The sequence below is a fragment of the Lissotriton helveticus genome, chromosome 1_1, assembly GCF_964261635.1.
Source record: "Lissotriton helveticus chromosome 1_1, aLisHel1.1, whole genome shotgun sequence".
Taxonomy (NCBI): Eukaryota; Metazoa; Chordata; class Amphibia; order Caudata; family Salamandridae; genus Lissotriton; species Lissotriton helveticus.
Window position 1 is genome coordinate 45,106,349 of NC_136057.1, and position 27,801 is coordinate 45,134,149.

Here is a 27,801-nt window from a genome sequence, read left to right on the forward strand (position 1 = left end):
GTACCTGATCGGGTACGGGCCTGCATCCAGGCGGAAGTGGCCAAAATGCTCATGCTCGGGGTCATCGAGCCCTCAGACAGTCCATGGGCCAGCCCGGTCGTACTGGTCCCCAAAGCAGCCGCCCCCGGAGCCACACCAGAACTCCGGTTCTGCGTCGACTACCGGGGCCTGAATGAAGTCACCAAAACAGACGCACACCCCATCCCCCGGGCAGATGAACTGGTCGACCGAATGGGAGCTGCCCGCTTCCGCAGCATCTTCGACCTGACAGCAGGTTATTGGCAGATCGGCCTCACCCCCCGAGCACAAGAACGTTCTGCCTTCTCCACCCCCGATGGCCACTACCATTTTACAGTCATGCCCTTCGGCATGAAGAATGCCCCAGCGACTTTCCAACGGCTCGTCAATCAGGTCCTGGCGGGGCTCGAAGGGTTCAGCGCCGCCTACCTCGACGACATCGCTGTGTACAGCCACCATTGGACCGAGCACCTTCACCACCTCCGAGCAGTGCTGCAAGCCCTTCAGCGAGCTGGCCTCACGATCAAGGCCAGCAAGTGTCAAATTGGACAAGGGTCTGTGACCTACCTCGGACACCAGGTGGGAAGCGGCCTAGTGGCCCCTCTACAGCTGAAAATTGCCGCCATCCAGAACTGGCAGCCCCCTATCACCCAAACCGAGGTACGAGCCTTCCTGGGCCTCACGGGCTATTACCGAAGGTTCGTGAAAGACTATGGTACCATAGTGGGGCCTCTCACAGAACTCACGTCAAAGAATCAGCCCAAGAAAGTGAACTGGACCTCAGAGTGTCAAACGGCATTCGAACAGTTGAAGGCCGCCATGTGTTCCGCCCCTGTGCTCCAGGCCCCCGACTACAGCCGGGAGTTCATCGTCCAGACGGACGCCTCCGACCAGGGCATTGGGGCGGTCCTGTCTCAAGTGAACACCGAAGGCCTCGATCAACCGGTGGCCTTCATCAGCCGGAGACTCCTACCACGGGAGCAACGCTGGAGCACCATAGAGAGGGAAGCCTTCGCGGTGGTGTGGGCCCTCAAGAAGCTCCGGCCCTACCTCTTTGGCACCCACTTTCGGGTGCAGACCGACCACCGACCCCTGCAGTGGCTGATGCATATGCGGGGGGAAAACCCAAAGTTGCTACGCTGGTCCATCTCCCTGCAAGGTATGGACTTCACAGTCGAACACCGGCCCGGGCCAGATCACGCCAACGCGGATGGCCTGTCCCGGTTTTTCCGCCTCGACGAGGAGAGCCCCCAAGAGGATGGGTAGCTCTCCCCGCCTTCAGCTGGGGGGGACGCATGTTGGACAGGCCACGTGAAGGGCCGCTCTCCCCCGGCCCGACCAGGCCCGAGCCCGGTCACGCAAGTACCACACACCACCATTGCACGTCCTCCGTCCCCTCAGGGACCCCTGCCTTCAAACATATCGACCTCGTGGGCCCGATCCACTGCCGGCCCACGCGCCCAGCCTGGGCCGCCATCTTGGACACTTCATCACGAGGCCGCCTGGCCCCCGATCGACCTCAACCCTGGGCCTAGCCCGGCCTCAGACATTCCGGCACCACCCTCCACCCAGGAGGTGAGCGGGCTACTTGGCAAGTCAATGGGAGAAAGAGGTGCCGATGGCTCTCCCCCGCCAAGTGCCGCTCGCCCATCACCTCCCCGGGCGCTGGCTCCACCCCCCTGCTGGGTGTCTGGACTCCCTCATCCCGGACCTCCCGACCTCCAAGTGCGAGGGTCCGGACATCAAAGCACGCCAGCCCTATAACTGGGGCAGCTCCAGAGCAGGAAGGCAGTTGTATCTTGGAGTCGAGAGACGTAAAGAGGAACTCATCCTGGACGGACTACTGGCGCTGCCGTAGCTCTGTCCTGTGCACCATCATCCTGCCTGTTGGCGCTGCCACAGCCGTCGTAACCTACAGTCTTCATCGTCGTCGGGACCTGCTGGCGTGGCCGCGGACCGTTGTAACCGTCACCTTTCACCGGGACCTGCAGGCTCCGCCGCGGACCGTCGTCTTTCCTTCATCCATCTCGGGACCTGCTTGGCTCCTCCACGGCCCGATCATCTCAACGCCGAGCTCGAGGATTGAGAGCTACTTCGTACTCATTGGTAATTAAGACTGTCCCGCTACCCCTTTCCTCAGCCAAAGACTTGAATCGAGGGGACCCCTGAGTCCAGACCTCCTTGTATCATACCATCGTAACCTAAGAATTGCATATAAAGTCTCGTTAACCTTCAGTCTTGTGTGGTGTCCGTCTGTGGGGGGGGGAAGTTACTTGTCTGTACAGTCGTTGGAGGCGGCTCTCCCCGGAGACCTCTCCCCGTAATCTCGGCCGACCTTCCCGGTCCGTCTAACAGCGGTGTAGGCTATTTGGAAGACAAAATCGCCCTGGCCCCCTTATTAAAATGGTTGGCAGTTTGGCTAAACCCAGAGCTTGATGTAAATCATGAAATCTTAAAAGATTGTTTAAGTCTGGACCACTGGGACAAGATCACCTGGTTGAAGTATGTGCAACAAATGTGTGCAAAACTGGGACGACCAGAATTGTTTGATAAACCCTCAAGTTTGGTGAAAGGGGACATGAAATGGGTCAAAAATACCTTCTTGTTGAATAGAGGAATGGACAGAGAGGGCAGGGAGCTGCTTAAACCCTCTGTCAGGTCCCATCACCTGACCCTGAACCGGAACTGTACCTCAAAGTTGTGAATAATGCTAATCACAGGTACTTGTTAACAAGGTTCCGTTTGAACAAAATACATCTTTTAATTTCTGGCCGCCCTGTTTGGACTAGGAGCAAGGACCTAGTATTATGCAATTGTGATGGCTGCTCAATCATGGACACGGTTCACTTTCTGTTTTTTTGTGACCATTTCAAAGGTATCAGACTTAAATTTATTATTCCGTTATTAAAAGGAAAGGGTTTTAGGCAAGTGAAGCCAGCGTTGCTGTACCTCCAACTGTTGGCAGAGATTTGGGTTATTTTCAATGTGGCTAAATTTTTAACCATTGCAATGAGACTTGGCAAAAAGATCGCTTGGCCTTAGAGGACTTTTTATAAATATAAACTACTGTTTGAAATCCCAAATAAGGTCACCAATGTGTACACTGCTGTTTTTAAAAGGAAAAAACACCCTGCGATCATGTTTTGTATATTTCTGCTTTTTATCTATGTTATATGTTATATTTTATTTTGGGCGGGTTGTGGATTGTTTTAATGCCTGTACACTTTTATGGTTTTTGTGACTTAAACCGAATAAAGTATCTTTTGAACTTGAGTGCAGAGTGCAGAGTAGGGAGTGCAGAGTGCAGAGTAGTGAGTGCAGAGTAGTGAGTGCAGAGTAGTGAGTGCAGAGTAGTGAGTGCAGAGTGGTGAGTGCAGAGGGGTGAGTGCAGAGTGGTGAGTGCAGAGTAGTGAGTGCAGAGTAGTGAGTGCAGAGTAGTGAGTAGTGAGTGCAGAGTAGTGAGTAGTGAGTGCAGAGTAGTGAGTAGTGAGTAGTGAGTGCAGAGTAGTGAGTGCAGAGTGAGTGTGCAGAGTAGTGAGTAGTGAGTGCAGAGTAGTGAGGGCAGAGTAGTGAGTAGTGAGTAGTGAGTGCAGAGTAGTGAGTGCAGAGTAGTGAGTAGTGAGTAGTGAGTGCAGAGTGCTGAGTCGTGAGTAGTGAGTGCAGAGTAGTGAGTGCAGAGTGCAGAGTGCAGAGTAGTGAGTAGTGAGTGCAGAGTAGTGAGTGCAGAGTAGTGAGTGCAGAGTAGTGAGTGCAGAGTGGTGAGTGCAGAGTGGTGAGTGCAGAGTGGTGAGTGCAGAGTGGTGAGTGCAGAGTGGTGAGTGCAGAGTGCAGAGTGGTGAGTGCAGAGTAGTGAGTAGTTAGTGCAGAGTGCAGAGTCGTGATTAGTGAGTAGTGAGTGCAGAGTTGTGAGTAGTGAGTAGTGAGTGCAGAGTGCAGAGTCGTGAGTAGTGAGTGCAGAGTAGTGAGTGCAGAGTAGTGAGTGCAGAGTAGTGAGTAGTGAGTGCAGAGTAGTGAGTGCAGAGTAGTGAGTAGTGAGTGCAGAGTAGTGAGTGCAGAGTAGTGAGTAGTGAGTGCAGAGTAGTGAGTAGTGAGTGCAGAGTGCAGAGTAGTGAGTGCAGAGTAGTGAGTAGTGAGTGCAGAGTGCAGAGTAGTGAGTGCAGAGTAGTGAGTGCAGAGTAGTGAGTGCAGAGTGGTGAGTGCAGAGTGGTGAGTGCAGAGTGCAGATTAGGGAGTGCAGAGTAGGGAGTGCAGAGTGCAGAGTAGTGAGTGCAGAGTGCAGAGTAGTGAGTGCAGAGTGCAGAGTAGTGAGTGCAGAGTGCAGAGTAGTGAGTGCAGAGTAGTGAGTGCAGAGTGGTGAGTGCAGAGTGGTGAGTGCAGAGTGGTGAGTGCAGAGTGGTGAGTGCAGAGTGGTGAGTGCAGAGTGGTGAGTGCAGAGTAGTGAGTAGTGAGTGCAGAGTAGTGAGTAGTGAGTGCAGAGTAGTGAGTAGTGAGTGCAGAGTAGTGAGTAGTGAGTGCAGAGTAGTGAGAGCAGAGTGAGTGTGCAGAGTGAGTGTGCAGAATAGTGAGTAGTGAGTAGTGAGTGCGGAGTAGTGAGTGCAGAGTGCAGAGTAGTGAGTGCAGAGTGCAGAGTAGTGAGTGCAGAGTAGTGAGTTGGGAGTGCAGAGTGCAGAGTAGTGAGTGCAGAGTAGTGAGTTGGGAGTGCAGTGTGCAGAGTAGTGAGTGCAGAGTAGTGAGTTGGGAGTGCAGAGTAGGGAGTGCAGAGTAGGGAGTGCAGAGTAGTGAGTGCAGAATGCAGAGTGAGTGTGCAGAGCAGTGAGTGCAGGTGCAGAGTGATGTGTGCTGTTGAGTGCAGAGTGGTGTGTGCTGTTGAGTGCAGAGTGCTGTGTATTGACAATGTAAATGACAATGTCATTTATATATAATTTAAAGAAAAAAAAAGAAATGTCATGAGCAATGCCAATAGCTCTACCTTTAATGATTTCGAGACCATTGCATTGTAAATGCTTGTTAAAGGAGTGGTCTTATGATGGTTCTATCTCTCCTCATTGACCTGCCGCGCGAGGTTGACTAGTCATCCTTCGAACTCTAGTTTGGTCCAGATCTTCCGGTCATTCTAGGGGTGGTGGTTGCTGAGGCAGGAGTGTGGGAGCTCTGTCTGATGAAAGAAGCTACAATAAAACTATCTATACCTTCATATTTGACTTCTGGTTGTCACCTACTTGAACATTTTGGCGACGATCTTCAGGTGACCAGTGGATCATTGAAGAGCACGAATCCAGCACATCGTCCATCTTGCAGCTTGTATCCTAATTCTATTCAGCTGGATGGTGACTGTATTGCCTTTCGCATCATCGGACTAATGAGGTATTGTCCATTTTTTTTTATTCCCGATTTTGTCAAGTCCAAAACCTGGTTGCGCTCGGATCCCGTATATCGATTTACTAAGCAACCACAGTGTCTACGTTATTTCAAGCCAACACTACATATATTGGTTGCACACTATGCAACCAGAGTGACTCTTTTTACTCCACAATAACGCTACATACAGCATCATCTGTGTGCATACGCTCAAGATGCAAGGAACGTAACATGCGGCCATTTTGTCTGTACTTTCGTTTATTTACTGCCAACCACGTCTTGCCAACTATGAGTCTCTTTCGCATCCAGGAATTGCCAACCACGAGTGCTGTACGTTATAATTAATTTAGTGGATTTCCAGTTCTACATTGTTGCCAACCACCAGTACTGTTCAGAATTATCTATTTCAAATGTTGTTTTTTTTCTCCTGCCTTAGCTTAAATCTGCTTAAATCTCCATCAATACTATTCCTTTGCATATTTGCATGTTCTTTCGTCCAGTTGTGTGCTTATTTATTCATGGCTGTCAGTCAAACAATAGCCCCTCCTCCACCTTTCCTTCTTGAAGGTGACACTCCTTCAATTGAATGGGAGGAGTGGATTGGTATCTTTGAAAATTACCTGGAGGCTATTGATGGTCTCAGATTTCAAGCGTTTAAGAAAAAAGCCATTCTTTTGAATTCACTTGGAAAAGCTGGTCATCATGTCCTTAAGTTTTTGCCAGAAATTATAGGTGCCGATGGTCAACCTATTGACAATCCGTATAATGAGGCAAAACAAAGACTTTCGAAGTACTTTGGAAAGCAAGTCAACATTGTCATGCAAAGACACAAATGTTCTACAGTTCCACAAAAGGATAAAGTATCCGTTGATCAAATGGTAACTCGCTTATGAGAATTGTCTGTTAAGTGTGATTTTGGTCCGATGGCAGATCAATTAATAGTACAATGTAAGAATAAGAGGATGCAAGAGAAACTGTGGGCAGCTAAGAATCCTTCACTAATGGAAGCAAGTGCCATTGCTAAAGTCGTTGAGGAATCGGATAAATGCATGCAAGATATGCATGCTCTTGAGTCAAAGAAAGAAGATACAGTGTCGTCAACAAAAATGATACAGACTCTCCTTCAGATATTGATACAAAGTCTACTGATGCTAAACCTAAGTTTTCTACTTCGAACCCTAACCTTAACACCTTAGGAGCTTCGTAAACATACCTCCCCAGTGCTGCGCTGTCCATTATCCGGTGCTGAACTGGACGTCCAGCGGTCGCACGCAGCACTGGGGAGGTAGTGCCCGTGACGACCGTTGGCCGACGGCAGCACTTAAAGGGTTAAAGCATCTTTCTCTGACAACAAAACAAATTTGTTGGTTGTTATCGTTGTGGGAGTATGACTCACGCTGCAGACTTTTATGATTGCTTTGCCTGAGATAAATCTTGTAAGAAATGTGGGAAGAGAGGTCACATCAGCAACGTTTGTAGAAATCCATCTAAGAATATGGTTGCCTTTGTTGATGAAGACTTTGTTTTCCCTGACACTTCTTTTTGTATTGAAGATAATTGTCCTGGGGTTTTTGCAAAGACCTAAAGCTACCTTTGTGTTGAATGATGTTTCAGTGACACTCTTAGCTGATCCAGGTTCAATGTTTACAGTTATTCCTTTTCACATTTTTAAAGATTGTTGGCCTAATTTTTCACTCTCAAATAGTGATATCACACCCAAAGGGTATGGGGGTGAAGTCGTTAATATTAAGGGTGTCATGGAAACTACTTTTGAATTGAAGGGAAGGTCTGCTTTGGAAAAAGTTTACATTTCTGAAGATGGCCCAGCAATTCTAGGTTGGGTACAACAACATCACCTGTACATTATTTTAGATCGAAGATCTATTGACAAAGATTTGGTTGTTGAAGATTTTCCCAATATTGATTCTGTTTTGACAAAATATAATGCTGTTTTTTGCTCTGAACTGGGTAAACATGTGGGGTATGTTCATGAAGTTAAACTTAAGGACAATGCTCAATGGGTCAAACATGCCCTTAGAAGAATTCCCATTGCTATCCGAAAAGAAGTTAGGGAGATGCTTGAGGACATGCAGAAGCAAGACATCATAGAACCGGTGTAGGACTTAGAGTGGCTTTCTCCGGTGGTCATTATCCAAAGGAAGGATGATAAGCTTCTTTTTTTATGGACCTCAGGTCTCTTAATTAGAACATAATCGTTGATACATTTCCTCTCCCTAATATCTCTGAGATGGTACTCTTGTTGGATAAGGCAAAAAACTTTCAGCAAACTTGTTCTCAGGGCAGCTTATCATCAAGTAGTGCTACATCCCTATTCTAGGAAGTTGTAGGAGAGTAGGGTCTGCAATCCTATGATCACCCAGATTTTTTTGCTTTTGTTTCACTGGTTTACGACTTTCCCTGGCTGTGGGCCTGCCAATCAGACCCACAGCCTAGCTGTTCTCTCACTAAATTGTAAGCATATACCTTAGGTACATTACCAATTGGTACTGGGCCACCTTATCAGACTCTGTACACAGGGCCTAGGTGTACCCAGGGCCTACCAGGGGCTGAAGCATGTATTGTGCCACCCCTGGATGGCCATCTAAATCTGACACAACTGGCTGCACGACAGCTGGGGCAAGGTGGTGTAATCACCCTTTGCTTTAGGTATAGTATACCTATATCTAACCCTAGAAATAGACACACAGATTCCTATCAGTCACTCCTATGGCAGGCCTTAACAATCCTGAAGGCAGAGTGCTTGAAATCGTGTGAGATGGTGTTAGACGGACCTGGAGGGTCGGCCGAGGATAGTGGGAGAGGTCTCCGGGGAGAGCCGTCTCCAGCGATCATACAGACGAGTAACTTCCCCCCCACAGATGTACACCACACAAAGATAAGGTTTAACGTTCTTTATAGGCAATCTTTAGGGACGGTAGAATGGTACAAGGAGGTCAGGACTCAGGGGTCCCCTCGAGTCTAGTCTCTTGGATGGGAAAGGGGGTAGCGGGACAGTCTTATTACCAATCTGGTAGAGGCGATGATATGTTATAGGTCTGGCGCCCTTTGATGTCCGGACCCTCGCACTTGGAGGTCAAGAGGTCCGGGATGAGGGAGTCCAGACACCCAGCAGGGGGGTGGAGCCAGCGCCCGGGGAGGCTGGGGGCGATCGGCACCTGGCGGGGGAGAGCCATCGACACTTCTTTCTCCCATCAACCTGCCAAGTGGTCCGTTCACCTCCTGGGTGGATGGTGGTGCCGGGATGTCGGGGCCTGGCCAGGCCCAGGGTTGGAGTCGAGCTGAGGCCACGCGGCCTCGTGGTGCAGTGTCCAAGATGGTGGCTGGGCCGGGCAATGGTGATGACGGTGGCCCGGGCCAGTGATACAGAGATATCCGGGAGCAGGCGTCCCGGAGGGGACGGGTTGCGGGTTGCTTCTGTGGGTAGCACCTGGAGGGCCGGTGTCGGGGCCCTGTCATGCGGGAGGGAGCGAGCCCTTCATGGGGCCTGTCCAACATGCGTCCCCCCCAGCTGAAGGCGGGGAGAGTCACCCATCCTCTTGGGGACTCTCCTCGTCGAGGCGGAAAAAGCGGGACAGGCCATCCGCGTTGGCGTGGTCTTGACCAGGGCGATGCTCCACAGTGAAGTCTATCCCCTGCAGGGATATGGACCATCACAATAGTTTGGGGTTCTCCCCCACATCTGCATTAACCATTGCAGGGGGCGATGATCTGTTTGCACCCGGAAGTGGGTACCGAAGAGGTAGGGCCGGAGTTTCTTAAGGGCCCATACTACTGCAAAGGCCTCCCGCTCGATGGTGCTCCAGCGCTGTTCTCGGGCCAGCAGGCGTCTGCTGATGAAGGCCACTGGTTGGTCGACTCCCTCGGGGTTCAGTTGGGAGAGGACGGCCCCGATGCCATGGTCGGAGGCATCAGTTTGTACGATGAATTCTCGGCTGTAGTCGGGGGCCTGGAGCACCGGGGCAGTGCACATGACGGCCTTCAGCTTTTCGAAGGCCGCTTGACAGTCTGGAGTCCAGTTGACCTTCTTCGGGTGGTTTTTGGATGTGAGTTCTGTGAGGGGCCCCACAATGCTGCCATAGTCCTTCACAAACCGCCGGTAGTATCCGGTGAGCCCCAAGAAGGCTCGGACCTCGGTTTGCGTGACGGGAGGCTGCCAGGACTGGATGGCGGCGATCTTGAGTTGAAGAGGGGCCACCAGACCGCTTCCCACTTGGTGTCCGAGGTAGGTCACGGACCCTTGGCCAATTTGGCATTTGCTGGCCTTGATTGTGAGGCCGGCCTGTAGGAGGGCCTGCAGGACCTCTCGGAGGTGGCGGAGGTGGTCTGACCAGTGGCGGCTGTATACAGCGATATCGTCCAGGTAGGCGGCGCTGAACTCCTCGAGTCCCGCCAATACCTGGTTCACCAGTCGCTGAAAAGTAGCTGGGGCGTTCTTCATGCCGAATGGCATGACTTTGAAGTGGTAGTGGCCATCGGGGGTGGAAAAAGCGGATCGTTCTTGAGCCCGGGGGGTGAGGCAGATCTGCCAGTATCCCGCTGTCAGGTCGAAGATGCTGAGGTAGCGGGCCGCCCCCATGCGGTCGATCAGATCATCTGCTCGGGGGATAGGATGAGCGTCGGTTCTGGTGACAGCGTTCAGACCCCGATAGTCGACGCAGAATCGGAGTTCAGGAGTGGTGCCCAGGGCAGCAGCTTTGGGGACCAGTACGACCGGGCTGGCCCAGGGGCTGTCCGAGGGCTCGATGACCCCGAGCGTGAGCATTCTTGACACTTCTTCTTGGATGCAGGCACGTACCCGATCTGGTACGCGGTACGCCCGATGTCTGATAGGGGGACTGTCCCCAGTGTCCACGTCGTGCGGCACCAGGGGGTGACCCCTGGGGTGAGGGAAAACAGGGTCGCAAATTGCAGCAGGAGGCCCCGGCAATCTTGGCGCTGTTCCGGGGTGAGGGCATCTGAGAGTCGGACCCCGTCCACTGAACCATCTTTCTCACGGGTCTTTAGGAGGTCAGGGAGCGGCTCGGAGTCTTCTTCCGCTCCACTGTCTGTAGCCATCAGTAGGCTGAGCTCCGAGCGCACAAAGTGGGGTTTGAGTCTGTTGGCGTGGAGGACCCGGAGGGGGTTCCGGGGAGATTCCATATCGATGAGATAGGTGACAGGGCTCTTGCGCTCGATTACCTTGAAGGGCCCCGTCCACTTGTCCTGCAAGGCACACGGTTCGGTGGGGGACATCACCCATACTTGTTGGCCAGGTTCAAATTCGATGGAGGAGGCATTTTGATCGTACCATTTCTTCATGTCCTCCTGAATGGCCTCAAGATTCGCTTTTGCTATTTCTCTGAATCGTCTGGTCTGATTGCGTAGGGCTAGGAGGTACTTGAAGACTTCCGGAGGGGTCTTCAGGGGGGCCATCTCCCAACCTTCTTTGACTAGGCTGAGGGGCCCTCGAACAGGGTGTCCGTACAAGAGTTCGAACGGGCTGAAGCTGAGGGACTTCTGGGGGACTTCTCGATAGGCGAAGAGGAGGCACGGGAGTAGCACATCCCACTGGCGACGGAGAGGCTCTTCCAACCCCCCGATCATCCCCTTGAGGGTGCGGTTGAACCGCTCGACTAGTCCGTTGCCGTGCGGGTGATAGGGGGTCGTGAATCGGTAGGTGACCCCGCACTGTTGCCAGAGGGATTTCATATATTTTGAAATAAAGTTCGTGCCTCGGTCGCTGACGACCTCTCTGGGGAAACCCACCCGGGAGAAGATCCCCATTAAGGCCCGGCCGACCACTGGGGCTGTTACAGTTCGCAGGGGAACAGCCTCGGGGTAGCGGGTTGCATGGTCCACCAGTACCAGGATGAACCGATGTCCTTGTGCTGTTCGGGGGTCCAGGGGCCCCACAATGTCTATTCCCACCCTTTCGAACGGGGTGGTAACCACCGGGAAGGGTTGTAGGGGTGCTTTGAGTTTGCGGCCGCTCTTCCCGCTGGCCTGGCACGTGGGGCAGGACCGGCAGTGGTTGAGGACGTCATTTCTCATCTTTGGCCAAAAAAAGTGGGTCACCAGGCGACTGTAGGTTTTGTCCTGTCCCAAGTGTCCAGCCAGAGGGACATCGTGGGCCAAATTCAACAGGAAGTCTCTAAAACGGAGGGGCACCACCAACACTCGACTGGCCCCTAACTCCGCAATTCTCTGCTCACTATACAACAGGTCGTTGTCCCAATAGATCCAATGGGCTCCGGCGGTATCTCCCGCGCTCTGGGCGAGGGCTTGTTGTCGTAGTCCCTCGAGGGAGGGACATGTCTTCTGCTCTTGACGGAACTGTTCCTGGGTGGGCCCTCCTTCTTGACGCCACTGAGCCAGGTCGGGAAGGTCCTGGAGCTGGGCGAGCCCTTCTGTGGTTTGCTCTGGGGGGTCGGTATGGTCGGTGTCCCCCACTGGAGCGATCGGGGGAGGAGGTGCTGGCCATTCTGGTTCCTCAGGTTGGGGGATGGCACGGGCGGCCATGGACCGGGTGGTTACGCACGCCCAGTCCGGGAGGCCCAACATCCCCAGGTGCTCTCTTCTTTCCACGGCGGCCCAGGGGGAACTCTCGAGGTCATTCCCTAGGAGACAGTCCACGGGGGCATCATCTCGGACCACCACCTTCAACATGCCGGAGACTCCTCCCCATTCGAAGGGAACGCAGGCCATCCGACACAGACTCTCAGAATTGTCGGCGGAACGGACGGGGCAGAGAATGTTCGACAGGATCTGTTCTGGGGTCACCAGGTGACAGCGGACGGCCGTCACACTGGCCCCCGTGTCACGGAGGGCTTCAGCCCTGCGCCCATTAATGTTCACCCACTGACTGTATTTTCTGGTGTTGGCGGGTAGGGGAGCCCGCGGGATCATGTCTCTTCCCCCTAGGCACGCTAGAACCATGGCGGCCGGTTCCCACTCTTGTTGTGCTTGCTCGTATTCTTCTTGTTCCTCGGAGATTGGCTCTTCTCCCAGGGCGACGGCCGCTACCTGGCGGACCCCCGTGGTCTGGTTATTTGGGCAATTCGGATCATTGGCATAGTGGCCGACTCGCTGGCATCGGTGACAGGTGACATTGGCTCTGAACCCCGGGCGCATCGGGGGGTTGCCCCGGCCGGCCGGGGGCGGGGTGCTGGTAGCGGGAGCGGCCGGGACGGTGTCTCTTCCCCGTCCCTGGCCTCCTCCTCCTCCTCGGGGACGGTGCTGACCTTGGGTGTTCTTTTTCTGTTCGTGCGGCCCACTTCAGCCTACTCGGGTGCTCTCCCATCGGTCAGCCTCGGTGGCGAGCTGTCGTGGATCAGTCAATTTACTGTCGAGGAGGTGCTGCCTGAGCTCGACGAAGCAGTTGTTGGAGAGGTGCTCCCACACAATGAGATTAAAAAGTTGCTCGTATGTCGTTACGTGGCTCCCCTTGATCCAACCCTCGAAGGCTCGGCTGAAATAGTTCACATATTCCACCCACGTTGTACCCGGGATTCGGGTGCAGTCTCGGAACCTCTGGCGGTACATTTCGGGTGTAAGCCCATAACGAGTGAGGAGGGCAGCTTTCATGTGGTCATAGGACGTCATTAGATGGTCTGGGAGCTGTAACAGGGCATCGCGGCCTTCATTGACAAACCTCCCCCATAGACCGGCTCCCCAGTCACTTCGATCGATCCGGTGGGAGGTCATGGCGACCTCGTAGGCCTTGAACCACTGTTGTATGTCGTCGTTTCGGAAATACTCTCGGACGACATCCTTGGGGATGTGGACCTTTGATTCCGTCGCTCCTGGGGTGCGCGGTTGCTCGGGCACCCCCAGGTCTTTGTTTTGCTTCCGTAGGTCTAACTCTGCCAGTTTGCGCTCGTGTTCGTATGCTAGTCTCTTTTCTTCAAGTTCTCTTTGTCTCTGTTTTTCTTCCCGCTCTTCTCGGAGCCGCAGATGTTCTAGGTTCAGTTTTTGTTTGGCCAGTTTTAGTTCACCGTCCATTTTAAGCCGTACCATTTCTAACTCATGTAGTCTGCTTCTTTCTCTCTCTTGGATCTCTTCCTGCGAGAGACCCGTTCTTCGCTCTTCGGGAGCAGTGGTGTTCCTCTCTGATGCTGCAATGTTTTGGTCCGGGGGTCTGACGGCCCCGGTTTCTGCCCAAGACTCAATGGCGTGCTTGAAATCGTCTTTCGTGCTCAGACCGGTGGTAGCAATGCCTAGTTCGATGCAAAATTGTTTCAACTCACGATGGTTGTACTCTTCCAATTTGTCCATCTGGAATTTTTCTGCGCTCTCTCTGGTTGTCATTGTGGTTTAGTCGTGGGGTGAGTCACTCTCTGTACGTACGCGTTGATTCGGATTGCGCCGCTGGCCACCAATGTTAGACGGACCTGGAGGGTCGGCCGAGGATAGTGGGAGAGGTCTCCGGGGAGAGCCGTCTCCAGCGATCGTACAGACGAGTAACTTCCCCCCCACAGATGTACACCACACAAAGATAAGGTTTAACGTTCTTTATAGGCAATCTTTAGGGACGGTAGAATGGTACAAGGAGGTCAGGACTCAGGGGTCCCCTCGAGTCTAGTCTCTTGGATGGGAAAGGAGGTAGCGGGACAGTCTTATTACCAATCTGGTAGAGGCGATGATATGAGGGGTAGCTCACAATCCTCGAGCTCGGCGTTCTAGGAGGACGGGCCGCGGCAGCGCCAGCAGGCTTCGATGAAGGTGGTAGGTACAACGGTCCGCGGCAGCGCCAGCAGGTCCCACGAGGATAAAGGTTGCAGAAGGCCGCGGCAGCGCCAGCAGGCAGGACGACAGTTCACAAGGCAGGGCTGCGGCAGCGCCAGCAGTCCGTCAAGGATGAGTGCTTCACGGTGTCTCTCGACTCCAGGATACAACTGCCTTCCTGCTCTGGAGCTGCCTCAGTTATAGGTCTGGCGCCCTTTGATGTCCGGACCCTCGCACTTGGAGGTCGGGAGGTCCGGGATGAGGGAGTCCAGACACCCAGCAGGGGGGTGGAGCCAGCGCCCGGGGAGGCTGGGGGCGATCGGCACCTGGCAGGGGAGAGCCATCGACACTTCTTTCTCCCATCGACCTGCCAAGTGGTCCGTTCACCTCCTGGGTGGATGGTGGTGCTGGGATGTCGGGGCCTGGCCAGGCCCAGGGTTGGGGTCGAGCTGAGGCCACGCGGCCTCGTGGTGCAGTGTCCAAGATGGCGGCTGGGCCGGGCAATGGTGCTGACGGTGGCCCGGGCCAGTGATACAGAGATATCCGGGAGCAGGCGTCCCGGAGGGGACGGGTTGCGGGTTGCTTCTGTGGGTAGCACCTGGAGGGCCGGTGTCGGGGCCCTGTCATGCGGGGAGGGAGCGAGCCCTTCATGGGGCCTGTCCAACAGATGGTGCTCTGGCATGAGCTGAGTCCGTCTGCAGCTTGCGGAACCAAGTCCTAATAGCTGTTCTATGATATCGCATACCATATACTCTTAAGTGCATTATAATCCTCGCGGTTAAATGCTATCTTTGGTATTGCTTTATCAAAACATGTCAAGTAAGGTGTCATACGAATTGGAATACTAACCCCTCGCCAGTTCTGGCGACGGGGTTAGCATTCCACCCTTCTAGAGGGACATGACATGTATGTAACTGTGAACCCCGGTAAAAGTTAAACGAAGCCTCAGCTCCACAAAATGGATGCTGCCACCACAGACACGAGTCTGACCCCCTGCAGCTGGGAGTCCTTCCAGCGAGGGGAGCTTGGACAAAGGGTTTCCTGTCCGGGGCGGTGCTAGCACCATCCCAGACAGGGTTTTGTGTATCCTGGGTAGGCAGGGCTTTACAGGAAGGTGACTGCTGAGTGGCACCCCGGTGCTCACTACGCATAGGCCGGCCAGAACCAGTTCCAGGGGCACACCAGCCCCTGGCCTGGGGAAGTCCAGCAGGGGAGAGGGGTGTAGCCACCCCCCTTCCTGGTCCCACCCATAGGCAGGACCTAGTCACCGGGTCAGCCCCTTTTTTAGTATAAAGATAGGAGCGAGCCCCCTGTTCAAATTAGATCATCTTTGGAATCAAGACACGACTTTCTTCGAAAGGACATCAAGATTTCTTCCTCAAGATTCTTCCTTGTGGCTAAGGAGTAGTCACCCTGCATCAAGCGGGCACCATCAAGAACACTGCGGTCTGCTGCAAGTCCTTCTTCCGGAATCCGACTGCCCAGCTCGATGAGACCCGGCTTCCCTGGCACCTCTGACCTCTACTCAACTCTACAGCAAAGCTGAGAACCGTGAGTGCGACGAGACCTCGAGGGACCGACGATCGCCAAGACTGCACGACTTCTTCACAGCAAGCCCGCCGAGTATCCCTCTGGTGAGTGCTTTGGGGTACGAGAAGCCCCGACCCTGAGCAGCTCCAGCACCGAAGACCAGCCCTCCAGCATCTCCACGATCTGCGTGGGGCCCTTCTTCTTTTTGCTGCTCACCGCGTTGTTTGGCTACTAGCCCGTTGGCTTGTGGCCTTCCCGAACGACGCCCGACGACATCCAACTTTCTAGTCTGGTTGCTCCAGATTGGCCCTTGCTCCCTTCCAAGAGAGGAGCACCCCGGACCCTCCTGGTCCACTCCAGACGCCATTTTGAGTCCACCGCGTGGGCTTGAATTAGCCAAGGCTTTGTTGCCCCTTCCTAGGTTCTTCGACGCTGACAGCTTCATCCATCGTGGGACAGCTCGCTCCTCCATCCTGGTCGCCGACAATGCCTCCTGGTCCGTGAGATCTGCAGAGCCCAGCGTCGCCCACTCACCTAGTCGAGGTGACTACCATCCGGTGCCCTCCTGGTACCACCTGACTACTGGCTAGTAGTCACGAACTTGGTCCCCTCTGCTTTCAGGTGTCATCTTCCTTCGATCCAGGCTTGGGTCCATCGAACTTTCTTCACTGGTCGCCTGCCAGCAACTTCTTTTCTTCAGGCTCCTGGTCCGGCAACGAGGATTCCCGACGTCTTTTGAGACCTATGCAGCTGCAGCCCCTGGGCTAGGTAACTTCGGCATTTCGGTGCCCCAGCATAGCCACACTATCCAAGGGTCCGAATCCACTTTCGTTTTCTTCCTACCAGGTCGGGTTCGCCCGTGAACACTAACTTTGCAATTTCTAGCTACCATAGACTTTGTCCCGCATCCCGCGTGAGGGTGTCCACTCTGAACCCGAGTCCCCTGGGCCTCCTAGAAGTAATCTAACGATTCTATAGTCAAGTCCTAGCGATTCCAAAGCCTATTAGTACTGTACTTACCTGCTAGTAATTTCGCATTCCATTTCCACAGTATATGGTTTTCCGTGCCCCTCGGGCATTTGTATATACTGTGCTAACTTAAGTATTCTCGTAAGAGTTTTGTTTTGTGCTTAGTACCCTGTCCTCATAAAGAGTACAGGGCTGTTGTGATTCTTAATAAATACACTGTTTATTTTCATAACACTTGTGTGGTGTCCTTTCACTGGGTGTTCAAGGGGTATATGTGTGGTAAACAGCTGGCTTAACACGCCCTCTCGAGTCTTTAGCCTTCGACTGCTCGTATCCACGCTACTAGGATAGCTGGTCTATAAAGTTGACTTACAACCAATCATCAATAAGGGTTGTCTGGACTGATACATAGTGATCACTAGAATAGTGAGCACTGCATATCAGGCCAACTTCTCACAGAAGTTAACGGCATTTTTAACAATTGAATGTGTCTTTCAATTTAAAATGCTTCCTTTCGGTCTTGCCTCAGCAGCCATCGTTTTCCAACGTATGATGCATTCTTTATTGAAGGGTTTGAAACATGTACATTATTTTCAGGATGACATTCTCATCACTGGTGATGATGAATTTGAGCATAATTCTACTTTAGCTTAAGTGTTACAAATTCTACTTAAGGCTGGTCTTACCTTGAGAAAGGATAAGTGCAAGTTTCTATTGACTGAAATAGATTATCTTGGATATACTATTTCCCAATCCGGAGTCAAACCAAAAGAAGAGTTGTTAAAAGCTATTAGACTTGCACCTATTCCTTCTAACAAGATTCAACTCAAATCATTTTTGGGGTTAGTTGAATACTACTCTGAGTTTGTTTCTCATTTTGCACATAAAACTGAAGCATTAGGCTTATTGCTTAGAAAAGTTGTACAGTTTGCTTGGGAAGCTCAACAAAATGAGGATTTTGATAACATAAAAAATGAAATTGTTAATGCAGGTATCCTCACTACTTTTGAACCTGGTCGAGACCCTTCCATTACAGTTGATGCAAGTGCTCATGGCATTTGTGCTATCCTTTCACAAAAGAAAAATGGTATTGAGAAAACAGTTGCATTTGCTTCTCGCACGTTCAGCTGTTCTTAGCGAAACTATGCAGTTATTGAGGGTGAAGCTTTACCTGCTGCATGGGGTGTGTTGCATTTTCGCACGTATGTGTGGGGCTCACAGTTTTCTTTGAGGACTGATCACAAGCCTCTCATAAGAATGTTATCCCCGGGTGGTGCAAATAATGGTTCTCCTCAGTTGATGAGATTTGCTGCCAAATTACAAGAATTTACATATAAGTTGGAACATATATCTGGTTGGAAGAACATTCAAGCAGATTGCTTATCTCGCTTTCCCATCCAGTCTGAGCACTTTTGTGAGTTTGAGGAAGAACATGTTTATTTGGTAGCAAGCATAGAGGATGTGTGCTCAGATGAATTTAAGTCTATTTCTAGGGAAGAGTGGCATCAAGCGGTGAGTGACGATCCCGATTTTGTTGAATTAATTAATGCTATACGCCTTGGTTGGAAGCGTGAAGGTGATGTGAAGCCTTCCCTGCACAGCTTTGTCAAATTACAAGAGGACCTGAGTGTTGAAAGGTCTGATGATTTGGTGATGAGAGGTGAAAAATGTGTCCCACCAAAGTCTCTTAAGAAGAAATTTTTTCTTTTGGCTCATGAGGCAGACAGATTTTAGTTCAATCTTTACTGATTAGTAGGCTGGACTACGGCAACTCGCTGTTTGTTGGTATGGCCGATTATCTATTTTCAAAACTACAGCTGGTCCAGAATGCGGCAGCTAAAGCTGTCTGCGATAAAAAAAAGTACGATTCTGCTACAAACTGCCTGAGAGCGTTACATTGGTTGCCTATGAGGCAAAGAGCAGTTTTTAAAATGTTGTGCATTGCTCATAAAACTTTGCATAATACTGGTCCTTACATCCTGCGGAACAGAATTAAGCTTTATGCCCCAGTTCGTAACCTACGCTCACAAGCCACAGCTAAAGCTGTCACCAAACGAATTAAATTATCCAGGATGGGCGGGCGCGCCTTTTCGCACCTTGACGCTAAGTGCTGGAATGACTTGCCTATTGATCTTCGATGTACTGATTGTTACTTTACTTTCAGAAAAAAACTAAAAACTGCATTATTCCCTAAATAGTATAAATAATAGTCCCTGGTATCTTGCCTATGGCTTACTGTTTAACTGTGGCGCCGTGATATCCTGTTGGATGAATGTCGCGCTTTAGAAGTACATATAACAATAACAATAACAATGAGGGTCATCTTGGACAAACCATGACCATCAAGCGCCTTAAGGCTAACTTTTGGTATCCTGGGTTTGATGACTATGTTCGTTGGGTAGAGGATTGTTCTTTGTGTAAGGAGAACGAAAAGAGGTTAAAGATTAATTCTCAAACGCCTAGGTTCCATCTCATTTCTTGCGGATTTGCCTTGGGAAAAGGTTTGTTTGGACTTTATTGGTCCGATGGACTTTCTCTCTTCGAAGTATCGATTGGCCAAGGTTTTAGTGGATGTATGTTCATATTAGGTGTTTGTAGAGTTTTTGAGAAATATTACTACTGATAATATTCTTAATCATCTCAGATCCATATTTTTTAAAGATACTTTTCCCCGTGTGTTAGTTGCAGATAATGGCACTCAACTAACTTCTTATGCCATGCGCAACTTCCTTTCAAGTCATGGATTCAGGCACATGTGTACTTAACTGTATAATCCACAAGGCAACGGCATAGTGGAACGCATGAATAGAATGGTGAAAGGTACTCTTCAATTAGCTGTTCAGGGTCGACGTGATATTCAAAGAGCTGTGGATGATATGTTATGGTCATATAATACCACTGTCCATAGTGTAACCAATGTTGTCCCTTTTGGGAAAATTCGAGGTAGAGTGCCAAAACAAGTTAATTCCTCATTGGCTGCATGAAGAGAACACCTCTTTCCCTATCGTGGTCATACTGGTAAAACTGGAAGAGTGGAAGTGGGTGATCTTGTCAAGGTCAAATTAGGTAGAAGAGAGCATGGGTTGAATACATTTTCTTATCCTTTTAGTGTTAAAGAGGTTCTCAGATGGCATGTTGTTTTAGGAAACGGCCAATGTTGCAATTTTAGGAGGATTGCTCTTTATTCCAAGAAGGATGCTGGTACTTGTATTCAAGGGCCTCCTTTACAACAATCTAGTACTTGCAAAAACCTTCATGAGGGAAAACAAAACAAAACCAGTACGAGAGATTCGTTTTCCAAGGAGATATGATGATTTTATTAGGTATTGACTTCTTCTGTTTTTTTTTTGTTCTTTAGGAAAGAAGATGTTTCATAAATTTATGATAAATTTATCATACGGTTCTTCTATATTTTGCTTATATTGTTTTATTAATATAACATTTTATTCTGTTCCACATATGTTGCGTTTTTCATATTTATTATCAGTATTTGTTCTATTGATTGCAATATTTTATGTACTTTGTATTATTATTATTTTTTTGTCTTCTGTAAGAAAAGAAGATATGTTATGATGGTTCTTTCTCTTTACTCATTGACCTGCCGTGCGAGGTTGACTGGCCATCCTTGGAACTCTAGTTTGTTCCAGGTCTTCCGGTCATTCTAGGAGTGGCGGTTGCTGAGGCAGGAGTGTGGGAGCTCTGCATGATGAAAGAAGCTACAATAAAACTATACCGTCATATTTGACTTCTGGTTGTCACCTGCTTGAACAAGTGGTCTTTTAAAGTTATACCCTCCCCTTCCCCTTTCACCTCATCACAAAGAGGAATGGTTCCTGGTGCCCCCCGGGGTTTGGAGCTCATTCCTACCCTTTTTAGGTCTTGCCTAGCGTTGCAGCGTGAATGCGCTACCATCGCTTTGTGAGGTATGCAGTGTATACTGTAGTGTGTAAGCTTCATGGAAGCTCCACCCACTCTCTGCCCATTGGCTTTTGTCTAAAATGCTGCCTTCCGATTGGTTTGAGGCTTGTTAGTCCCTCCTCATTCATCATTTATCCTTTCACGGCTATTGCCCCCTTAACTCCTAACACTAATTTCTTTTAGGTCTCGCCTAGCGTTGCAGCGCAAATACTCTGCCATCGCTTTGCGAGGCATGCAGTATACACTGTAGTGGGGAAGCTTCATGGAAGCTCCGCCCACTCTCTGCCCATTGGCTTTTGTCTTAAATACTGCCCTCCGATTGATTTGAGGCTTGTTTGTCCCTCCTCATTCATCATTTGTATCCTTCCACGGCTATTGGCCCCTTTACTGCTAAAACTATTTTCTTCTCTGTCTCCCCACCCCACCCGCCCCCTCCCTCAGTCAGTGACTTTACACCCTCCTCCGCACCATCCCCCCACTACCGTTCATGTTATCTTGCCTGCTGACAATTCTGTTTTCTTCTTTATTATTGCCACTTTGAAATATGCAAGATCACGATGCGTGCTGTACAAAAACTTCTCGTGTTTAATGAACTAGATTTTGATGTTACTCTAAATATATTAAGACTCTAGGCAACATTCGGGGAATGGATAGCAACTGACGTCCCATAGTTCCCAATTGGCATTGTTGTCAGGCCGGAGGAGCGGCAGTGTTTTAACTCATGCTTAAAACGAGCACTTTTAATACCGTCCTCTCAAATCAGCGCTATAATCATGTGTACTGAAGTGACGCGCTAACGAAATGCACTTTTTGAATTCTGAAGAGACGTTATCGCACATTTACACATTTGCATCATGTTTACTGTATGATTAACATGCCGATCATTTTCACGGTTCGCCCACTGGCTCGTATACGCTTTGGCTTGTCTCGGGCTGGCTCTACCTGCTAATAATATATTGGCTCACACACCTCTTAACAAAGAGAGAAGAATGAATACATGACAGTGAGCCCCGTAGATGGTAGTGAAATAGACTGGTGCAGGCAAACAGACAAAGTCAGACTCCTTTGCCTCATGTCAGAATCATCACTTTCAATAACCTGGAAATCTGCTGGAAACTCCTGCATGCTCCAACCTCATCCCCCTACCTAGTCTTAGCTTAGCACAAGCAGCAGATTTTGAGCCGTGCCCTGCTGGTGCAGAGGAGCATGGCAGAGTCTGTAGAAGTGCAGGGATCCCTAGCCTCTCAGGATGGGCACCTAAACCTTCTGGGTGCCTTCACACTGAGGATAACTGAATACATTTTGTTCTGTGCTTTAGTCGCCCCTTAAGTGAGCACTGTCTGGTAGATGGAGTTCTGTGTTAATAAACACATTCAGAGAGGTGGTTGTGTACAAACAAACAAAAGCCACAATACCGTACATTTTGAACATTTTGAACGTGTTGTTAAATACCTGCTCATCGAGTACCTCATTGGCTGATCATTCCATGGCACTACCAAAATTACATTTGGACACATTTTCTCAACTGTAAAACACTTCCTACTTTGGGTCATTTAATAACTCAGGGCTTTGGGGTTAGGTAACCTACTTTGGATGCTAGGTAAAAGATTAAATACAAAAACTAATGCAATGAAGCTAATCAACCAGCACTGTGAAAACAGACACGGATTCTGGCATTTTGTATAATTAATGTCAATTTTCTCATAGATGCGAGTAAAGTAATCCTAATGATATCTGCACACTTTTAACTGATAGCACCGGGCTAACTTTGACAACTAGGCAATGAATACATTTTCATGTACCCCTGATGCCGCCCTGCTCCCCATGCCCTTTGCCAACTTCATTGCCTCCAAGTGTTTGGGGGATATCCAAGACACGGGAGAGTGAATCAAATAGTCTAGAAAATGAAAGTGAAGCCGGGATTTGGATTCTCATGCTCCGATCGCGTTGGTTAGTCTGTAAGCACTACTTTTATTAATGAGTTTCTCATTAGTAAAGCACCACGGTGTACATGTGTGGCGACACTTCACCCATGAGGTACTTGCCAAGCAATTGTTGACACAATCCATCTTTGCGTCTTTTTCAATATATTTATTACGAAGTGCAGGCCCTTTCTAAGGGATTTTGCACACTACATACATTCACTCTAAAAATAAACCGTGTAGGTAGAAAAAAAATCCTATTCACAACTTCAATAGCTCTAACTCACAAATGTGAGACCTATTTGCATTGCAAATGCTTGTTAATATTTACATCAGACCTCTGGCAGAGGAAGTGAAGTATTATGGAATATCTCTTGAGTGCTGTATGCTGATGACACTCAGCTAATTATTTCCCTGTCGGCAGAGTCAACTGGCTTTTGTGTCACATCTAAAAACTGTGTATCCGCGTTGGCCAAATATATGCATGACAACTGTTTAAAACTTTACATGCCCTCCAGAACGCTATGCTCCATCCAATCTAAACCTGGCCCACATCCCTCGTCACAGGAGAGCCAGAACGAAAGGTTTCTCCTTCCATGTCTTAGCTCCGACCCGGTGGAATTCTATGCCTCCTAACCTTAGAACGATTCAATAAAACGTACTGTTCCGGAAACAGTGGAGGACCCACCTCTTCTTCATCTAGGCTGACGATTTTGCCTCTCTGGGGCTGTGTTTATTAGGATCCTTTTAAGTCCCATGCTGATATTTTCTGACACCTGGACCCTCACCTTCCCCTCAGGGCAGGCAGCCTTCAGGTGTTGTGTTTTCTAAGGCTCGGCTCCCCGCTTGTAAAGGGTCAAAGTGGTAACACCCTTGCAGCAAGTGCCTTTATCAGCCGCAGGATTAAGATACAGTGCACCCAATTCCCAGCCCAGTAAAAGCCTGAAACAGACCCAAAATGGAGCATGTACCTACATGTTCGCCTCCCCTGTTTGTACCTCATAAGTAGCTACCTGTGCACTTCCTCCGTTTTTATGTCCCCGGCTAGCTTCTCTAAAGATGCTTTTGATCCTTCTACGCTATCATGGTGTTTGTCCATTACTTCATTACCTGATGTCTGCTGTGTTCATTGTGTCACTCCCCTGCTTTACCTGTCAATGAACCCTGCTGAGCGAGTACGCAGCCATAAGGGAGCTGAATGTAAGAAATACCCAAAGGTGTAAGTGCTGCACTCACCCTCAAGCAATGGACATCTTGTCTTACTCTTCCACTGCTCCATCCACTGACCGAGAAGCATGCTGGCACCAAACGGAAGACATTTAGTCAGATACCCTGGTAAAGGCAGAAAAAGACAAAAAGCAGACATGTATTGGTAGCAGAGATGTTGCAGGTATATTACTAGTAGTGATGGAATCTATATAATAAATGGTGCAATCTTCCAACAAATGCTTGGACGATCCCTAGGAAAGTGGCAAAAAAAAAAAACGGAAAAGTAAAGACAGGAGTTAGAACTTCAGCTCCTCCAGTGTAAACTTCGAAGTACTGTGAAGAAGAGTGGTAATGGAGCTACATTTGTTATATACTTCCTGAAGCGTTACCTTTATTATATACTTCCTGGAGCATTAGCTTTATTATATAAATTCCTGCAGCGTTAGCTTTATTATATACTTCCTGAAGCGTTAGCTTTATTATATACTTCCTGAAGTGTTACATTTATTATAAACTTCATGAAGAGTTTTCCTTGTCATTTAGTCTTGAAAGGGTTACTGTTGTTATAAACTTCCTGAAACTGAAGTGACAGCAGCACATCCTGATCCATCTCTTTTTACACAATCTCTTCTTGTTTAAATGAAATCTTAGCTATGTGCGTCTTTGTAAAGCTGTACTTCTAGCAAGTGGGCATTCCATGTGTGCTCTTTCTGTACTAAGTTACTGTGTGAACACTGAAAAATCACCTCCTTTTCTGAATTAAGTAAGATGTACATGTTCAATAGAACATTTAGTTAAATATCTGTGTAGGGGAAATATCTCTTGGTAACTTTCATAAATGGTCTTTTATAACTAGTTAAATATTGTGTATTTGCATACTCTTACATTTCCATTTAGTGATTTTAAATCTCTTTACATCCAATAGGAAATCAGCCATGGATGCTCAAATGATCCTGAATAATGACAGTAATCGTGCAAATCTGAAAAAAGTGGTAAAAAAAATTAGCTCCAATATTCAGGAAAAGATCTGCAGACTGAGGAACCTGAACATAAACTGATAGATCCTCGAAGAGGCAGTCAAGAGCAATTCAGTGGATGTAAGAGTCTGAGCTGTGCACCTCCACGCAACAGGACTAAGAAATAACCTCTAGAAAATTAAGGCAACAACACTGACAAACCACTTCCTGTATAAACAGGCCTCCACCACCAGCTTTGATCATGTGTTCGGTATGAGGTGGATACAGCATTTCTCTGCTTCCTGTAATGATGGCAGACCACCATTCAGCACGCTAGGTGTATTGTAAACTCTTCCTGGCCAAACCACAGGAGCAAGAGAAAAGCCCAAGGGAGTCGAGCCAGACAACTACGGGCAAAGGAAAGAGAGGGTCTCTGATCTACAACAGACTGTCCCAATTTGCTTCGACCAGAACGAAGACTAATCTTCACTCATAAACATGCAAAACCATTTCTCAATCTAAAGACATAACCACCTACAAAGAAGCTTTACTTGCCACATATATACTATGTGTAGTTTTTGAGTCTTGTATTTCATTGTGAAATCTGAAATCAACCATCCAAAATACCACACACATACAGGGAATGTGATAAAAACACAAGGGCTTTATCAACCATGTTAGCTCCTCAGGAAACCCAGTCATGGGATGCAGATAATTATAAACCTGACCCAGAGACACTAATCAAGAAACAAAAATCATACACAAGCAGCAAGAGCTTTAGTTTGTCATCACTACGAAAGAGCCATCAACAAACACACACAGGAGAAGCAACATGCAATTGCAGTGAATGTGTGAAGCACTTTAGTCAGTTAGCACTCCTAGACCATCAGCAAACACACATGGGGGAAAAACCATACCAATGCACTGAATGTGTGAAGAGCTTCAGTCAGTTATCACAACTCCATGTTCATCAGCGAACACACACAGGGGAAAAACCATACCATTGCAATGAATGTGTGAAGAGCTTTAGTCGGTTATCAAATCTTCAAAGACATCAGCGAACACACACAGGAGAAAAACAATACCATTGCAATGAATGTGTGAAGAGCTTCAGTCGATTATCCCAACTCCAAAGACATCAGCGAACACACACAGGGGAAAAACTGTACCATTGCACTGAATGTGTGAAGAGCTTTAGTCGGTTATCAAATCTTCAAAGTCATCAGCGAACACACACAGGAGAAAAACCATACCATTGCACTGAATGTGTGAAGGGCTTCAGTCAATTATCCCAACTCCAAAGTCATCAGCGAGCACACACAGGGGAAAAACCGTACCATTGCACTGAATGTGTGAAGAGTTTCAGTCAGTTATCAAGCCTCAAAATACATCAGCGAACACACACAGGGGAAAAACCGTACATTTGCACTGACTGTGTGAAGAGCTTCAGTCGGTTATCACTGCTCCAAATACATCTGCGAACACACACTGGGGAAAAACCATACCATTGCAATGAATGTGGAAGTATTTTTAGTGATTCCTCAACTCTCAGAAATCATCAGCGAACACACACAGGTGAAAAACCATACCATTGCAGTGAATGTGTGAAGAGCTTCAGTCGGTTATCAGACCTCAAAATACATCAGCGAACACACACTGGGGAAAAACCATACCATTGCAGTGAATGTGGAAGTATTTTTAGTGATTCCTCAGCTCTCAGGATTCATCAGCGAACACACACAGGAGAAAAACCCTACCATTGCAATGAATGTGGAAGTATTTTTAGTGTTTCCTCAGCTCTCAGGATTCATCAGCAAACACACACAGGAGAAAAACCATACCATTGCAGTGAATGTGTGAAGAGCTTCAGTCGGTTATCAAACCTCAAAATACATCAGCGAACACACACTGGGGAAAAACCATACCATTGCAGTGAATGTGTGAAGAACTTCAGTCGGTTATCACACCTCAAAATACATCAGCGAAAACACAGTGGGGAAAAACCATACCATTGCAATGAATGTGGAAGTATTTTTAGTGATTCCTCAGCTCTCAGGATTCATCAGCGAACACACACAGGAGAAAAACCATACCATTGCAGTGAATGTGTGAAGAGCTTCAGTCGGTTATCAGACCTCAAAATACATCAGCGAACACACACTGGGGAAAAACCATACCATTGCAGTGAATGTGGAAGTATTTTTAGTCATTCCTCAGCTCTCAGGATTCATCAGCGAACACATACTGGGGAAAAGCCATACCATTGCAATAAAAGTGTGAAGAGATTCAGGGTGTTATTAAATATTCGAAAACATCAGCAAACACACAAAGGAGAAAAACCATAGCATTACAGTGAATGTGTGAGGCACTTTAGTGGGTCATCAGACAAATAAAAACATATTCGAACATACACTGAGGAAAAACCATACCATTACAATGAATGTGGAAGTAGTTTTAGTGATTCCTCAAATCTGAGAAGTCATCAGCGTATACACACAGGGGAAACACCATTACAGTGCCGTGAATGTATTTATTTGTGAATTTGTGAATGTGTAACGCGCCGGAATCACACCCGAAGGTGTATCTCCGCGCAGTGCTCTCTGAGAGTGCTAGGAGAGAGAGGCTTTAGTACTGAAACAGAGTGGTCTTAAGACTCTTCCTGAAGATTGAGTGGCTGGTACAATGCCTGAGGGAGAAAGGAAGGCTGTTCCAAAGACGTGGGACCATAACAGAGATGGCACGTCCTCTCTGTCTGGTCTTGCTAAATCGGGGAATCTGCAGTAACAACTGGTTACTAGAGCGCAGGTTGCGTGGGGGGCAATGATGGACACATTTTTCTGCTAGATAGGACGGCCCTAGATTATGCAGACTTTTGTGCACCACACAGCAGGTCTTAAATTCCACCCGTTTCCGGATGGGCAGCCAGTGGAGAAGTTTAAGAAGGGGCCGGGATGGAGTTCTGGGGGGGGGGCATTTGTCACCAGGCGTGCTGCGGTGTTCTGTACAACTTGGAGCTTGTTTAGTACGCCTTCATTGGCCGCTAGGAGAAGACCTTTAGTATGTTATCAATTCTGCAGAGACATCAGTGAACACACACTAGATAGTAGCATTCTGAATCATCTGTAAGGTGCTTTTGTGTTGCTGGAGCTGCCAAATAAACAGTGGTCTCATAGCCCAGCCTTGCCTAGAGGAAGGAG

The 27,801-nt window shown here is 48.9% G+C and overlaps 1 protein-coding gene across 1 annotated transcript in view; it reads left to right on the forward strand.

Annotated features, from left to right (window-relative positions):
• The window catches only part of LOC144767248 (uncharacterized), a 382,106-nt gene extending 355,059 nt beyond the window's left edge, over positions 1 to 27,047 (forward strand). The window contains 1 exon segment of the mRNA XM_078650776.1: positions 25,478 to 27,047. Within this exon segment, the coding sequence (XP_078506902.1) occupies positions 25,478 to 26,949 (1,472 nt within the window). The 3' untranslated portion in view covers positions 26,950 to 27,047.
• The last annotated feature ends 754 nt before the right edge of the window (positions 27,048 to 27,801 follow it).